This window comes from Rhinoraja longicauda, chromosome 5 (assembly GCF_053455715.1).
Source record: "Rhinoraja longicauda isolate Sanriku21f chromosome 5, sRhiLon1.1, whole genome shotgun sequence".
Taxonomy (NCBI): Eukaryota; Metazoa; Chordata; class Chondrichthyes; order Rajiformes; family Arhynchobatidae; genus Rhinoraja; species Rhinoraja longicauda.
In genome coordinates this window covers 56,505,587-56,522,703 of record NC_135957.1, presented here as the reverse complement: position 1 = coordinate 56,522,703, position 17,117 = coordinate 56,505,587, and the positions used below count along the sequence as shown (strand labels likewise).

At 43.9% G+C, this 17,117-nt stretch overlaps 1 protein-coding gene across 7 annotated transcripts in view; it reads right to left on the bottom strand.

The window, feature by feature from the left end:
• Positions 1 to 17,117, bottom strand: part of fam184ab (family with sequence similarity 184 member Ab) — a 99,477-nt gene that overhangs the window by 34,503 nt on the left and 47,857 nt on the right. For 4 of the 7 annotated variants that reach the window (XM_078399599.1, XM_078399601.1, XM_078399602.1 and 1 more), the window contains exons 6-10: positions 11,093 to 11,215; positions 8,049 to 8,210; positions 5,627 to 5,748; positions 2,307 to 2,457; positions 1,982 to 2,023 (exon numbers count right to left, since the gene is read on the bottom strand). In XM_078399599.1, the coding sequence (XP_078255725.1) occupies positions 1,982 to 2,023; positions 2,307 to 2,457; positions 5,627 to 5,748; positions 8,049 to 8,210; positions 11,093 to 11,215 (600 nt within the window). The remainder of the gene's footprint in view (positions 1 to 1,981; positions 2,024 to 2,306; positions 2,458 to 5,626; positions 5,749 to 8,048; positions 8,211 to 11,092; positions 11,216 to 17,117) is intronic. The other 3 variants (XM_078399600.1, XM_078399604.1, XM_078399605.1) reach the window with 1 other exon arrangement.

The following is a 17,117-nucleotide window of genomic DNA, read 5'->3' as shown; positions in this document are numbered from 1 at the left end:
TATACATGGACTATATTTTCATTTTTGCTGTTCACACAAAATGATGATGAAAAGGTCAATTCATGTGACATATAATATTGCTTATTCATTAACATTTCTTGCTCTTGCTGAGCAAGCTTCTCCAACAGGCATGTTAATGCCTTGTACCACTTCAAGATGATACTGCAAATCTAAGAACTGATGTATTTAAAAATCAGCCAACAACATAACAATTACAAATAGGAAATAAATAAAGTGCACTACTTGCTATATTATTCAGTTACTAAAACTATATTGTACTGAATAACGTGTGTGATGTAGTTCAGTCATACAAAACTAACATGCATTTTGTTGTTATAACCAAACTATATAAATGAAATTATTCAAGTCACAGCAGGTGCAAATGATAGCCTGCTTTCCATCAAATGGCTTTCTTCTCATGCATACATCCAAAATCTACTAGCATAATTGATCATGCAAGGGTAGTTTGTGAGCATGTTAAAATATCAAATTTATTTTTAAAGAAGCTCAATATGGAGTAAAGCTGAAAAGTTGCATTGCTTGATGCATTAATTAGGATAGCAAACGTCCATTATTCTATATCATTCTCTATTTTTGACCATCACATTCAACTTTGTATATTTTTGCACAAAATCACTGTAAAGGATATTCTTGCTCTTGAGGGAGTGCAGCATAAGTTCACGAGGTTAATTCCCAGGATGGCGGGACTGTCATATGATGAAAGAATGGAGTGACTGGAATTTAGAAGGATGAGAGGGGATCTTATAGAAACATATAAAATGATTAAAGGAATGGACACGCTAGATAAAGAAAACACATTCCTGATGTCCGGGGAGTCCAGAACCAGGGGCCATAGTTTAAGAATAAGGGGTAGGCCATTTAGAACTGAGATGAGGAAAAACTTTTTCACAAAGAGAGTTGTGAATTTGTGAAATTCTCTGCCTCAGAAGGCAGTGGAGGTCGATTCACTGGATGCATTCAAGAGAATTGAAGCTGGCTCGAATGGCCTGCTCCTGCACCTATTGTCTATGTATCTATCTATGTAAAAGGTATTTGATCAGATTGATGATCAATTAAATTGATACATTTTGAGCCTTAGCAGGCTAATAAGTTAGATATTGTTCGATCCAGACTCTAAATAACATCTCCAATTTGGACTCACTTCTTCCCATTGCAGAGGATTTATTTAAGCTATTTTTCTTTGCAATCAGAAGTTCAAATGAAAATACACAAATACCAACTTTATTAAACATTTATAGACAATTATTACTTGGTTAAAATTGGGAAAGCCAGCTCAAGGCATGTTGAATGAACAATTACAGGATCATCAAGCCACAAAACAATCAAGAATGCTGAACTGTGCACGGGACTCTCCATTTATATCACTGCGATAAATTATTCATCCGCTACCACTTTCGCAATCGCTTACACATAATGGTGGCTGCTAATTGGACTCCATTTCCAAAATTTAGTTCTGATAACTTGACCAAAGACAAATGTTCAACCTGTAATGCTTCGATATAGAGCTAAAGGCAGAAAAAATCTAATTCAAACCATCTGCTTCCAAGCAGTCTTTAGTTTGCTGGTTCTGGTTCTAAATCATAAGTAATTTGTGACAATAGAATTGAAATTTATAAACCTTCACAGGATGTTGAATCTTTATTTACTGGCCATTGTCTTTAAGCTTGATAACTATGAATCGCTTTGTATATTACTGGGTGTTGGTTCCTATTATGGGAAATGAGAAATATTGAAATAAACATGCAAAAATCACACACACAGACACACATATATACATAAATGTATATATTCAAGTGAGATGAATATTGCATGTGTTTTAACTTTTCTTCCAAATATAAAATATATTTTAAAGTAAAATCTTTTACATGTGGAGGAATTTACTATGAGTAAATCAAGTAATGCAAGCATGCCACACCTACACATCAGGTATCAGGCAGGATGAAAATTGCATCTCACTTACATTACTGATAGATTTTTGTAAAGCTTCACCTAGAAAGTGCCGCTATGAAAAAAGATCACAGGAATAAATAAATCAGAATTTAATTGTAAATAGAAGAAATAATTTGGAGCAAATATGAAAGAATGTCAAATGTTTATTAAGAACATTGTGCTGGTTTTGACACTGTTTTAAAAAAAATCCCCGAATTAAACTTCATTGGCTCACCTGCTCAACACACTTGATAACCATCTTCATTGTCTACGATACCACCGATTTTAATGTCATCTGCAAACTTACTAATCATGCCTTGTACATTCTCAACCATATCATTAGCATCATCACATACCTGATTCAATAGATCTTCTACCTTTTTCTGAAAGTCTTCCTTCTCTACATTCATTTCCTGGTCCTTTTGATGCGAGAGATGAACCAGTGCAGACCGTTTCTCATCAGCATGCTGCCTTTCTAACTTTGTGCATAAGTTTTCATATTGCTCCCTAAGATAAATATATAACTTCAGCAATATAAAACACAAAAGGACTGGAAAGTTTTGGATATAGAAAAATAAGCATTTAAGAGTAGAAAAAAAATAAGATATTTATAATCCATAAAACGTGGCCATTCATTAAAATAAGTGGTAGTAACAAAAAGTCTCTGGTTTTACCCTCCCCCCCCATCCCCACCCCCCCACAACCTAAATAACTTTTGCTGAAAAACTTTGTTTTAGGCAATAGACAATAGGTGCAGGAGTAGGCCATTCGGCCCTTCGAGCCAGCACCACCATTCAATGTGATCATGGCTGATCATTCTCAATCAGTACCCCGTTCCCGCCTTCTCCCCATACCCCCCTGATTCCGCTATCCTTAAGAGCGCTATCTAGCTATCTCTTGAATGCATTCAGAGAATTGGCCTCCACTGCCTTCTGAGGCAGAGAATTCCACAGATTTACAACTCTCTGACTGAAAAAGTTTTTCCTCATCTTCGTTCTAAATGGCCTACCCCTTATTCTTAAACTGTGGCTCCAGGCTCTGGACTGCCCCAACATTGGGAACACGTTTCCTGCCTCTAACGTGTCCAACCCCTTAATAATTTTATATGTTTCGATAAGATCCCCTCTCATCCTTCTAAATACTTATATCACTTATACTACTTCAGTATACTAATTACAATAAATCTAAACCTAGCAGTTTGTTAAAACTTGTGAAAAGTCATTTACTAATTACAAAGTCTTTGCAAATGAGTAATAGAGTAAACAACTCTATGCTTCATTGCCCAGCCAGCATACAATTTCTGCAAACTAAAATGCTCCAGTCCACCACCAACATTATATATTTTACATGTACCACCTTAATATCCTTGCCTTCAATTCCTCCATGACTTTGCTAAAATCCATCTTTACAATACATTGTGAGTCACAAGTTAGAAGAGAAGATTTATTAAGCAAGATAATTAGAAGAAAGGATGCTTTGCCTTGTTGCTGACCTAGCATCACTATCAACGGAATTATGTTTATTTCTAATGGAAGTGGTAGCCAGGATTTGTTCTGTTTTCTCTCCACCGTTTTATTCATCTCATTCCTCCACATAGGTCATCTGTGATGTACAAGCCTTCTCCCAACCTACACCACTAAAACTGTCATTCAGTCTCTCTTGATCTCCACTCTATCGCAGAGATTCACTTCATACTGTACTTTTCACCCTATTCCATTGTCTGCAACTTAAAAATGCTTGATATCTAACTTTTCTTATGATGAAAAATTAACAACCCAAACCATCAGTCTGAAAAAGGGTCTCGACCCGAAACGTCTCCCATTCCTTCTCTCCAGACATGCTGCCTGTCCTGCTACGTTACTCAAGCATTTTGTCTAACCCAAAACATTATCTCTATTTCTCTTTACATATTCCACCCGACCTTTGAGTACTTTTACCGTTTCTCGCTTCCTTTAATGTTTAAACTTATTCACTTTAAGATGTACGGACCATGTGTATGGAACATTTACTTACCTACCTTTCAATTTCTCTTAACAAATGTAATGTTAATATTACAGCATAATATCACTAGACTTACCAAATTGTATTTCAATTATAGAAATTTTGAATAGTGCTTCTTGTAGATGGGGATCAATGGATGAGACTTGTTCTGGACTCACAACAAGCTCCAATATCCAACAGAAAATATTGTGAGTGGAATTCTCAATGGGCTAACTATCACTTGTAACTGGATGTTGTATGAAATTATTTTAATGACATGACAAATGGAAAAGGAAATACCATATAGGCCAACATTCCGTACTCCGATAAATCACGAAGCTAAACACATTTACTCCTGACTACCCTTAATATCATTACCTGCAAGTCCTACATATCTATCTTTGGGGCAATGATGATTGTAATGGCAACTTCAGTCCTTTTCCAATAAAGTCCTTTCCGATTGCAGAGGGTAGGAGTGAACGATCTTCACGCAGAGCCCCAACAGAGAGATTGTAAAGACGTTTCAGTTTAATTAGTCGTTTATTGAAGCAGTAACACAAACAGATCTGTATTTATCCAAACTTTTTTCTCATGGCAGGTCTGGTAAAAACAATATCTCACCAAGCTCCTCCATATCTGACCCTTCCCGTCTCTGCCTAATTCTGGCTCCTCCCAGTCCATTCTGCCCATATATGTATTTATCTCACAACAACCCCCAAGTGTCCAATAATAACACTGCAAGTTACAAAATAATATAATATGCTAAAACAGCTAGTACAAACACAAATGGCTCCTACAATGATAATTCAGTGTTTAACATATCATAGCACCTACACAAGCTCTGAAAAAGAGTTCAGAATTATTGTTAATGCAGGCGTGTGGTCGTACTATGTGGGGGGGGGACTGTAAAAATTGTCTCTTCCGAACGGAGACGCGACCTTTGTTTTCTGGGTCGTGTCTCCGTTCCCGCTGCGGCCTACCATCGGCCAAACACCTGGGCTCTGGTTCGCAGAGCCCGCGGACCGGACTTACCATCTGCGGAGCTGGCTGCCTTCGGAGGCTGTGGTGGCGCTGCGAGAGCGGCTGCGATTCGCCTTCGGAGGCTCCGAAGGCTTCTTCGGCCGCGGGCCGTGGGCCGCGTGGATGTCGGAAGCTCGCAGGCCCCTGGGTGGGGGCCGACATCGGGAGCTCCAGCAGCGGCAGCGTCTTCGCCCGCCCCGAATCGCGGGACGGGTCGGCCCGCCGCGGACCTTTCATCATCCGGCACGGCCTGGAATAGGCCGCAAGATTTTTCTCTGCCTGGCAGGGGCTTCAATGTCAGGAGCCCCGACCTCCCCGACGTGTAGCGGCAGCGTCTTCACTTGGGTCGGCCCGCTGCGGACCTTTCACCGTCAGGCACGGCCTGGAACGTGGCAACTTCAACAGCCTGACCGCGGGAGAAGAGGGCAGGGGAAGAGAAAAGACATTCTGGCCTTCCATCACAGTGAGAAGGTGACTGGAGGAGACTCACTGTGATGGATGTTTCTTTATTTTGTTTTGTGTTGGTTTGTGATTGTGTGTAATTGCTTATTTTTATTGCTCATTGTTGGACTGTGGGTGATGAAATCTCGTCCAAAAGACTTGTTTTTTTGGATGACAATAAAGGTTATTCTGATTCTGATTTGGCAATTGTTCCAAGTGCTTATGGTTTTCCTACCTCACAACTATTTTCCATTTTTGTTCCAGATCCTCCTCCAATTTTTCCAATTTGAAGCTCTCATCTTCTTTAGCCAGAGTTAGTTGGGTCTCATAGTTCTGCTTTTGTTGTTCCATTTCTCCCTATCATATGCAAATAAATGACTCTTACTGTTGCAATAAACAAGAGCTCAAATACATATATTCTAATGTAATTATTTATTTGAAGCAGTGAGAAAATAGAATTGTTATTATATGAATTTAGTACAACATTTTTACCTCACCAATGGGAGAGATCATATCTTCTGTAAACTAAAATCTTCAGTTATTTGATAAGTAGATATCATGTTTAACACCACCAATTAATCTCTATACAGTATAAAATACCTGTTATCAGATACCCTTTCACATTCTTCCATGTTCTTTGAAAGCTGACAAACACCATACCGTCTGAGCATCATATTTAAGTGAATAGTGAAAGAGAGATCATTGTGATGTCAGAACATCATGATTAATAATGTCATTCACATAAAATAAAAAATGCTCCACATAAAAAAATGGCAACCTAGTGTTCACATTCCTTCCAGTTTCTTTAAATTATAAATATTGTCTTTACTTATCCATTAAAGAAAATTGATTTTAATTTAAATAATATTTCTTAGAGATCAAGCACAACCATTGTCCAGGATGTTACATTATTCTTTCCTGTTAATGATCGATTTCTCTTGGCCCCCAACAACTGAAATCATATTTTATAGGAATTTTTAAAACCTTTGAATGTTTTTAAGTTTTGGACTGATATGCAAATCCCTATCTTGCTGACTGAGATGTGATGTCACTATTCTGGTTGTACCTCACTGTTGGATTTCAAATTAAGCCCATTGATTAATTTCTCCATTAAACTAGAAAATCTACTCATGACCCTGCAGTACGATAGATTATAAAAATGACAACTGCACTGTGTGGAAGATGTAAATAAAGTACTTTAATAAATATCAAGGTCGTAGAATCAGAGTGATACAGTGTGGAAACAGACCCTTCGTCCCAACTTGCCCACAACGGCCAACATGTCCCAGCTACATTAGTCCCAACTGTCCGCTTTTGGTGTGTATCCCTCCAAACCTGTCCAATCCAGGTATCTGTCCAACTGTTTCTTAAATGTTGGGATATTCCCTGCCTAAACTACCTCCTATGGCAGCTTGTTCCATACATCCACCACCCTTTGTGTGAAAAAGTTACCCCCCAGATTCCTATTAAATCTTTTCCCGTACACCTTAAACCTATGTCCTTTGGTTCTCGATTCACCTACTCTGGGCAAGGGACTCTGTGCATCTTCTCTTATGCTCAGTCTTTAATTAGTGAAAATTATTTCTACGGCTAAAAACTCTCAAATTTAACATTCTTAATAATGTATTTCATTTAGATAACCAGATATTTCTGAATGTTGACATTGTTGACTGACATTGAAAAATGTTAATTGGTTAAAGAGATGGCAATCCATAATGTTGGGTTGACATCTATTAGAGTTTCAAAATGGTTTTTTGGACAGGTCTTATTCCTCCCCATCAGCTGATAATGCCACTTAAGTGCATTGTTGCCTCTGGGGGTTCCATACTCTCTCCAGAATGGATTTAACCAGCAAGATTAACAAGCAGATCCAAGCCTGGAAAGTTGAGACATTAGCAAACGTAATCAAGAGGCTACATTTGGCAAAATCTGACCATTTTGGACCTCCCAGTTTATGACAATGTTAAACAAATATGCCATAATTGACCTGTTTACCATGCCCAGATCACATCACTATAGCTTTTGAGCTAACACTTACAAAGTCTGACAAATTAGTCTTGTAACACAGTTAAGCAATTTTCAAAAAGGAATCGGTGGAAATACGGGGAAACATGGGGAAATAATTGGCTGGGTTGCAAGATGAGTAGGCTGAAAGAAAAGTTTGGATTGCTCTACAAATCAGGGGCCAAAATCAGGCTGTAATGATTTTATGTTCTAGTTATATCCTATCCTATCCTGTCAAAAAAATAACCTTAGATGCACTGAAGGAACAAGGTGCGAAAGAAGCAGAAAGCCATATCAATATTGATTATGGATTATTATTCTCATATGTATCAAGCTACAGTGCATAAATTTGTTTTGCATGTTATCTAGGCAAATCGTAGTGCGATGGAGAAAACAGAGGGCAGAATATAGCGTTACAGCTGCATAGAAACCGTAGAGAAAAGTCATGGGCCGCAACAAGGTAGATTGGAATATCAGGAAATTCATCCCTAACATATGTAAAAATGATGAATATCTTCTTTCGTGGAACTATCAATGGCAAATCTCTCACCTTGGACCTTTGAACAAAGTGTGCATAAGAATGTGGCAGAGGTCAGGCGGCATTTGGAACATTGAATAAAGCTATATTAAACATATAGATAAGGCATTAATACCCGCAAAGAAGAAAATGAATCACTTGTCTCCCTCAGTTTGACCCTGGTATAATCCAATTCTTCTTTCAGGTTTTTTTGAGCATCCTTCAGGCTGGAAATATTCCCTTCTGCTGATCCTAATCCATGTTCATTTTTTTTCACAAGCTCTTGTAAACGGCACACCTGGTGAAAGAGGTTCATTTTTCATTAATGTCAAGAGTATTAGCGCTTTTTATATTTGTTTCTTCCATTTACACAGCATCTATATCATGAGAAAAAATTCTTAAGGTGTATTATCAAATTAAAAAAAGCTGACAGTGATTCACATGCGGCAGACATAAAAATGTGGTTAAGAAGGTAGATTTTAACAGATTAAGAGGAAGGGGTAATGGAAAAGTTCAGAAATTAAGATCTTGGTAATTAAAAACATGGCAATCAATTATTGAAGCAATTAAATTCAGGGATGCTGAGACAACAGAATTAGAAGTGTAGAGGTTGTCTTCCTAGCCCAAATTAAATATGTCAGATTCAGAATGGGACTATCACATCAAGCCAGCTTTCTATTTACAAATGCAATAAACCTTAGTTCGAGCATAACTATAAGCATCTAGTTTACATAGATCAAAATTGATTCTGGTCCTTGTGCTCAGGTTGGCCATAGTCAGGCTTTAATGTTATAACAGTCAATCTTTATTGAGAACTGAAGGAAGGTAAATTATTATTGGGCTGAAGTCGTTTATAGTGGGGTGAGCAATGCTTACTTATTGGGGGCAACATTATAAGTTAGTAAGTAGAGATGATGAATAGGACTTATGATAGGCCTCATTTATGAAGCATAGAGCAAATAATGGCCAGTCGGAGTGCACTGGAATAATCTAAAGACAAAGAAAGCAGCTTCAGCAGTAACTATTATCAGGTATTTTTTTATGTGAATAAGTATCTACAACATAGAGGGTTAATTTCTGTATGGGTAAAGACAATGAAGGCTCACTACCTCTTTGGGCAAATGTCATTGTAGGCTGAAAGATCTGTTTCTGCGATTTACAGTTTTAGTTGCTGTGCTATACTGTTTTAGCTTAGTTTTAAAGAGTTTAGTTACAGCATGGAAATAGGCCCTTCAGCCCATCATGTCTAATGATCACCAGTTCACACCAGTTTTATGGTATCCCACTTTCTCATCCACTTCCAACATAATACGGGCAATTTTAGAGGCCAATTAACCTATTAACTGGCATGTCATTGGGATGTGGGAGGAAACTGGAGCACCTGGAGGAAACCCACGTGGGCACAGGGAGAATGAACAAACTCCATAGGGTCAGGATCAAACCCAAGTTATTTGTTCAAGGCAGTGGCTCTGTCAGCTGCAGCACTGTGCTACTCTTAGTTTTTGCCATCCCCAGATAACAAGCACTCTAATGAGATTGTACTATGGTCCCCCAATGGCAGGCATTAGATAGAGCAACAGATGTGTAGACAGATTACTGAAAGATGCCAAAGCAACAGGGCTGTCCTTAGTGAGCGACATTAACTTCCCCACTATTGACTAGACTTGCTCAGTGCCAAAGCTGTTGACAGGGCAGATTTGTCAGGTGTATCCAAAAGGGTTTCTTTTTTATTAGAGACAGCACGGAAATAGGCCCTTCGGCCTATCGACCAGTGATCCCCGCAAATTAACATAATCCTACACACACTAGGGACAATTTTACATTTATACCAAGCCAATTACCCTACAAACCTGTATGTCATTGGAGTGTGGGAGGAAACCGAAGATCTTGGAGAAAACCCACGCTGTCACGGGGAGAAAATACAAACTCCATACAGACAGCACCCATAGTCAGGATCGAACCCGGGTCTCTGGCGCTGTAAGCGCTGTAAGGCAGGAACTCTACCGCTGTGCCACTGTGCCACCTGTACTGTTTCTTGAAATAGTATGTGAATAATCCAATCTGAGAAGGGGACGTACTAGATCTTGTGTTGGGAAATGAGCCTGGCCAGGTGACTGAAGTTTCATTGGAAGAGCATTTTACAGATAGTGAGCACAACTTCATAAGTTTTAAGATTGGTTTGAATAGGGAGAAGACTGGACCTTCTCCCAATTTAGGTACTAAATTGGAGTAAGACAATTACAACGTTATTATGCAGGACCTTGGGAGGGTACACAGGGAGCAGTTGTTATTTGGTAAGTCCACATCTGACATGTGGGAGACATTTAAAGACCGGATGATCGAAGTTCAAGAGCAGCATGTTTCAGGAAGGGGGACGGATTAGGATGGCAAAATTAGGGAGTTTTGGATGTGCAAAAAGGTTGTAGATTTGGTCAGAAAGAAAAAGGAAACGCAAGTAAGGTTTAAGATGATGTGATCAGACAAAGCGTTTGAGAAAAAAAAGAACGCCGGAAATAACTCATGTGGTCAATTAGATGGGCCAAAGGGGGCCACAAAATGTCTTTTTGAGTCCGATTAAAGAAAATCTCAAAGCTTTTTATGCTTATATTAAAAATACGAGCGTAACTAGGGAAAAGGTAAGTACTTAAGGCAAAAGGAAGGAATTTGTGGTTGGAGTCTGCAGATGTAGGTGAGGTATTAAATGAGTACTTTGCATTTAGACAATAGACAATACACAATAGGTGCAGGAGTAGGCCATTCGGCCCTTCGAATTTATTTTCACTAATAAAAACATGAAGGACAGTGAGATCAGTGTGGAGAAGCACGGGCGGTTTAAGATTGAGGAAGAGGTATTGGAACTCTTGAAGACCATAATGTGGATAAATTTCCAGGATCTGATGGGATCTATCCCAGGTTAGTGAGAGAGCAAAAGAGGAGACTGTGTGAACATTGTTGATGATCTTTGCATCCTCTCCAGCCTCAGGCAAGGTCCTGGAGAACTAGAGAGTAATTAATGTAGTTCCTTCATTTAAGATGGCCGGTCATGATCTAACTTGCGAGGTGGATGCCAAACCATCAGGATGTCTACCTTTTGGAAACTGTATTTTCAGGATGCTTAGTACACTTTGAGAGAAGAATTTCCAAAAAAAGATCAAATCTAAGATTAGCAATTTCTCTTGCCTCTTGATTCGCTGTGTTTAGCTTAGCAGTCAACTCTTCCTGTACGTTTTCTATTTGTCGTTGGTACTGACTTTTCTCCTCTTCCATTCGCATCCGATCTTTCTCAAGACTTTGATCTATTTCCTTAAAATAGAAAGTTAGGTACAGAGAATAAGACTCTTAAATGAATTAAGACAAACAAATGAACCCATTATTTTGTGCACAAAATGTCCTTCTAGTCATGAAATTTCAAAAAAATTAACTTTCAGGGTACACCAGGGTAGCAAATTTTGACATTCTCAAGCTTTTATTTGGTCTAAAGTGACAAGAAACATAGGAATGTAAAATTGGCTTAGAATGGGCTTAGGAGGGAGAGATAGATCAGCCATGATTGAATGGCAGAACATACTTGATGGCTGAATGGCCTAATTCTGTTCCAATCACTTATGATCTTATATTAATGCTGAAATTTGTTTAGAGAAATGCCGAGATCTTCTACTGCTATCTCTGCATTGTTGATCGTGGTAATGGGGTCTAGAGGGGTGTGGGTGTGAGTGTAGGGGGTGTGTGAACTTAAGAACAAATAGGTGAAACTAATATTAATATTTTAGAGTTAGACACAAAAAGCTGGAGTAACTCAGCAGGACACGAGGCATCTCTGGAGAGGAATGGGTGATGTTTCAGGTTGAGACCCTTGTTTAGACTGGTTAGCTATAAGGGAAACGAGAGATATAGACAGTGATGTGGAGAGATAAAGAGCAATGAATGAAAAATATGCAAAAAAGTAATGATGATGAAGGACAAGCTGTTTGTGTGGTGAAAATGAGAAGTTAGTGCGACTTGGGTGGGGGAGGGATAGAGAGAGAGGGAATGCCGGGGCTACTTGAAGTGAGAGAAATCAATATTCATACCACTGGGCTGTAAGCTGCCCAAGCGACATATGAGATGCTGTTCCTCCAATTTGCGTGTCGCCTCACTCTGACAATGGAGGAGATATGGCACAGAATGGTCTGTGTAGGAATGGGAAGGAGAATTAAAGTGTCCAGCAACCGGGAGATCAGGTTGGTTCACGCAGGCTGAGCGCAGGTATTCCACGAAATGATAGCCCAGTCTGCGTTTGGTTTGATATTTTAGAGGACAATTATAGTTTCTATGTTAAATATCAATATAGCATTTATCTCAAATGCTTAAGCTTGGGACTATTGCATCAATTATCTTTAATCTACTCCAACGTCCTTCCAAACTACTTACAAATATTTTAGTAACTTGAAATGCACCATGACAGGAAGAATGAACAGATGGAACACTGTAAATTATAACTTGGAAGGAAGGAATAAAGGGAACAACAGGGAATCATAGCAAACTTAGGATCTTTAGAGAGCAACTCTCCTAGTTAAATCTCAGTGTAAAACTGTATACCAAGCATCTGCATTTCAATAAAGATAGCTGCAGTAAAATACGATACGTGGTTTGGCGCCATTTGCAACCTTACTGCAGGTTGAGGAGTAGTTCAACAACGCCTATCAAGATCACTGCGGCCGGCAATATTTGCAAATCTCGCAGTTCTGTCGTCATTTTTTACATGAAACACCATTCCAAGCAACTGAGTATGTTTAATTTTCTTTTGGCAGAAAGTCACAAGTAGTAAAAATACATGGCTTCATCAGAACCACAAGCTTCCCCAGAGTGCGTTGTGCCACTAACTGACACATGCTGCTTTGGAACGTCGATTGGAGATATGCAATCATACAACGCATATCATGTAGTATAAAGCCTGATAATTTGGCAGCTGCCACAACATTTTCGAACAACTGCATGATGCCATCTGCATTTGAGCCACTGCCAAAAAGCAAACAAAACTAATGGTGTTATCTGCTGATAAAAAGACAAAACATTTCAGAGAATGCACAAGTCCTGAATTTGGTTAACAAATAACATATACAATTATAAAAGGACTGGACAAGCTAGATGCAGGAAATTTTTTCCCATTGTTGGGGGAGTCCAGAACCAGGGGCCCCAGTCTGAGAATAAAGGGGAGGCCATTTAAAACTGAGGTGAGAAGAAACCTTTTCACCCAGAGAGTTGTGAATTTGTGGAATTCTCTGTAACAAAAGGCAGTGGAGGCCAATTCACTGGATGAATTTAAAAGAGAGTTAAATAGAGCTCTAGGGGCTAGTGGCAGGCACAGGTTACTGATTATGGATGATCAGCCATGATCACAATGAATGGCAGTGCTGGCTCAAAGGGCCAAATGGCCCTATTTTCAATGATTCTAATCAAGATTTGTGATCTGCATTGCAATGCACATATTTGCCATATGTAAATCCAAGGAGCTGAAGTGCTGCATAACCAGGTTTATGGAAGACTAGACCAAGTGGACCCATTGGGCCCAAACCACTCCTGCATTGGTGCAGCACCCTCTCTTCCACCACTCCCCTCTCCCCCCGCCCCCTCTGCCCCCCTCTTCCCCCCTCCCCATCCTCCTCCATCCCCCTCCCCCTTCTCCTTCCACTCCCCTCCCCCCACTCCATCCCTCTCAACCCCCCTTATCCCCCCTCCTCCCCTCCCTCCCTTACCCCATCCCCACCCCTCCCCCCCACTCCATTCCCCTCAATTCCTCTTATCCCGCCTCCTTCCCCCTCCCTCCCTTCCCAGGAGATAGATTTAAACTTTAAAATGTGAATAATTTTAAAAATATAACACCGATTTCAATGAAACTTCTCCCATTAGCACCAAAGGGACGACGGTGAGTAAGGTGGGCCTAAAATTGTCACCCTGTGGCGGATCAGGCCACTCCTCGGGTCAGCCCCCTCGTTACGTGACGGACAGGTGAAAGGGGTTAAAAGCGAGACCAAGGGGAGGCGTGGATCATCCCTTGGAGAACTTCGCTGTGGGCACCAGCTCACAGCCTAATAAAGAATATAACTAAACCTTGCCTGGCGTCTTGCCTTTTCTCTGGCCTCCGCCAGGCCACTACATTGGTGACCTCGACGGACATCACAAGTAGTGATGTCGAACAATGGGCAACCCGGTCCTGCCGCCCTCGCGCAACCCGTTCCTGCCGCCCTCGGCCCTGCCGACCTCGAGGCCGTCTCCCTCAAACTCCCGACCCTGTGGACCGAAGAGCCTGAGGTCTGGTTTCAGCAGGCAGAGGCACAGTTTGCTGTGCGAGGGGTAACCGTCGACTTGACGAAGTACTTTTACGTCGTCGGCGCCCTGGACCAGGCGACAGCAAGGCGAGTAAAGCCCTACCTTAATGACCCCCCCGCGGATGACAAATATAAAGGCCTGAAAGAACTCCTTATCAGGAGGTTCGGCCTCAGCGACGCCGAGAGGGCAACTCGCGTTATGAGCCAGGGGGGGCTCGGGGACCGACGGCCGTCGGCCCTTCTGGAGGACATGCTCGCCCTTATGGGCAACCACCCGCCCTGTTTTTTATTCAAGCAGGCCTACCTGCGGCAGCACCCCGTCGACCTCCGTTCTCAGCTCGCAGAGGACCCCTTCACCGACACGCAGCGGCTGGGCGAGCGCGCTGACCAAATTTGGATGTCCCGTCGGGAGGACCTGGCAGCCCTAGCCGTCTTTTCCGCGGCGTCGGAAGGCCAACAGCAAGCTGGGGCCGCCGTCGACCCCGTTTCAGGACGACCCCCGCGGCGAAATCCGGCCGCCATCGGGAACCCCGGTGCCGGCACGTCCTTCTCGCACGGCCCGCTGACAATTCAGCCAGACGCCACCAGAGGTCGCTGGTGGTCGGCCCAAGCAGCACCACCTCCAATACCGCTGGAGACCACCGGAGGTCGCTGGTGGGCATCCCAGTCTGCACCACCACCGGACACCAGCAAAAGCTGGTGCTATTATCACCGTCGTTGGGGACCCAACGCCAAGCAATGTCGCCTACCCTGTGCCTTTCCGGGAAACGCGAGGGCCGGCCGTCAGTGATCCCTTCGGCGGCCGACCAGATCCATCCCGTGTTCGCTCGGGATCGCCGCACCGGGGGTCGGTTCCTCGTCGACACTGGAGCAGAGGTGAGCGTCCTACCTCCTTCCACCGCCGATATCCATACGGGCAAACACGGCCCCCTCCTCACTGCGGCGAACGGTAGCCCCATCAACACTTACGGGGTCTGCCAGCTCGCCCTTAACTTCGGCGACAGCTGGTTCACGTGGCAGTTCATCATTGCCGATGTTTCCCAGCCGCTGCTGGGCGCCGACTTCCTGCGGGCGCATTCCATGCTCGTGGATGTCGGGCGGCAGCGCCTGGTGCACTCCAGCACGCTGAGGCCGGTCTCCCCCAACGTCGGACACCTGTCGTCCGTGGATGCGACGTACGCGCGCATCCTGGCGGACTTCCCGGACATTGTGGAAACCCACTTCTCATCCTCCACTCCCAAGCACGGGGTGCAACATCACATCCCCACCACCGGGCCACCCGTGCACGCCCGAGCGCGGCGTCTCGCTCCAGACAAGCTCCGTCTAGCTCGAGAGGAGTTTCATCAGATGGAGTCAATGGGCATCGTGCGCCCTTCCGATAGCCCGTGGGCGTCACCACTCCACTTGGTCCCCAAGGCGGACGGGGGTTGGCGACCGTGCGGGGACTATCGGCGCTTAAATGACGCGACCGTTCCCGACAGGTACCCGGTTCCGCAGGCCAGGATTTTAATGCCCACCTGGCCGGAGCATCCGTGTTCTCCAAGGTGGACCTTGTGCGCGGATATAATCAAATCCCGGTCCACCCCGATGACATCCCCAAGACTGCCATCATCACCCCGTTCGGCCTATTCGAGTTCCTACGGATGCCGTTCGGGTTGAAGAACGCCGCACAGGCCTTCCAACGGCTTATGGACTGTGTGTGCCGTGGCCTAGAATTCGTCTTTGTCTACTTGGACGACGTACTCGTGGCCAGCCGCTCGAAGCAGGAGCACTGCACCCACCTCCGCCAGCTGTGTAAACGCCTCAGCGAGTACGGTTTGTCCATCAACACTTCCAAGTGCCGTTTTGGGGTGACGGCCATCGATTTCCTCGGCCATCGGGTGACTCCACAAGGGGTGGTACCTCTTCCGGACAGGGTCGAAGCTGTCCGCCGTTTCCCCCGACCGACCACTGTCAAGGGCCTGCAGGAATTCGCTGGGATGGTCTCGTTCTATCACCGCTTCCTGCCGTCGGTAGCCCGAACTATGCGCCCACTCTTCCACCTCATGGCTGGTCGCCGCAAGGAGGTCGAGTGGGACGACGAAGCAGGAGCGGCCTTTGAGCAGGCTAAGGAGGCCCTGGCCAGGGCCACGATGCTCGTCCATCCTAAGGAGGATGCCCCAACCGCCCTGACCGTGGACGCTTCGGAGGTGGCGGTCGGCGCGGTGCTAGAGCAGCACATCGACGGGTGTTGGCGGCCACTCGCCTTCTTTAGCAGGCACCTCAGCGGGGCCCAACGGCATTACAGCGCGTTCGACCGGGAGCTCCTCGCCCTCTACCTCGCGGTACGCCACTTTCGGTACTTCCTAGAAGGGAGACCCTTTACCGCGTTCACAGACCACAAGCCACTCACATTTGCGTTCGCCAAGGTTTCGGATCCGTGGTCTGCGCGGCAACAGAGACAATTGGCTTATGTGTCGGAATATACCACCTCAATTCGATTCGTGGAGGGAAAAAACAACAGGGTGGCCGACGCCCTGTCTAGACCCGCGATCCACGCCGTCCTACAAATGGCCGGGGGGATCGACTATTCCGCCCTAGCAGCCGCACAGCTGGGGGACGAGGAGATGGCCGCCTATCGTACAGCCGTGTCCGGCCTGCAGCTGGAGGACATTGTCTGTGGCCCCGGGGATACAACACTGTTGTGCGACACCTCCACTGGCCTGCCGCGGCCCATCGTTCCTGTCGTCTGGCGTCGCAGGGTATTCGAGGTGCTCCACGAGCTGTCTCACCCCTCCATTCGGGCGACGGTGGCCCTTGTATCCTCCCGTTTCATGTGGCACGGGCTGCGTAAGCAGGTCGCACACTGGGCACGTACCTGCATCCCGTGCCAAACTTCAAAAATCCAGCGACACGTG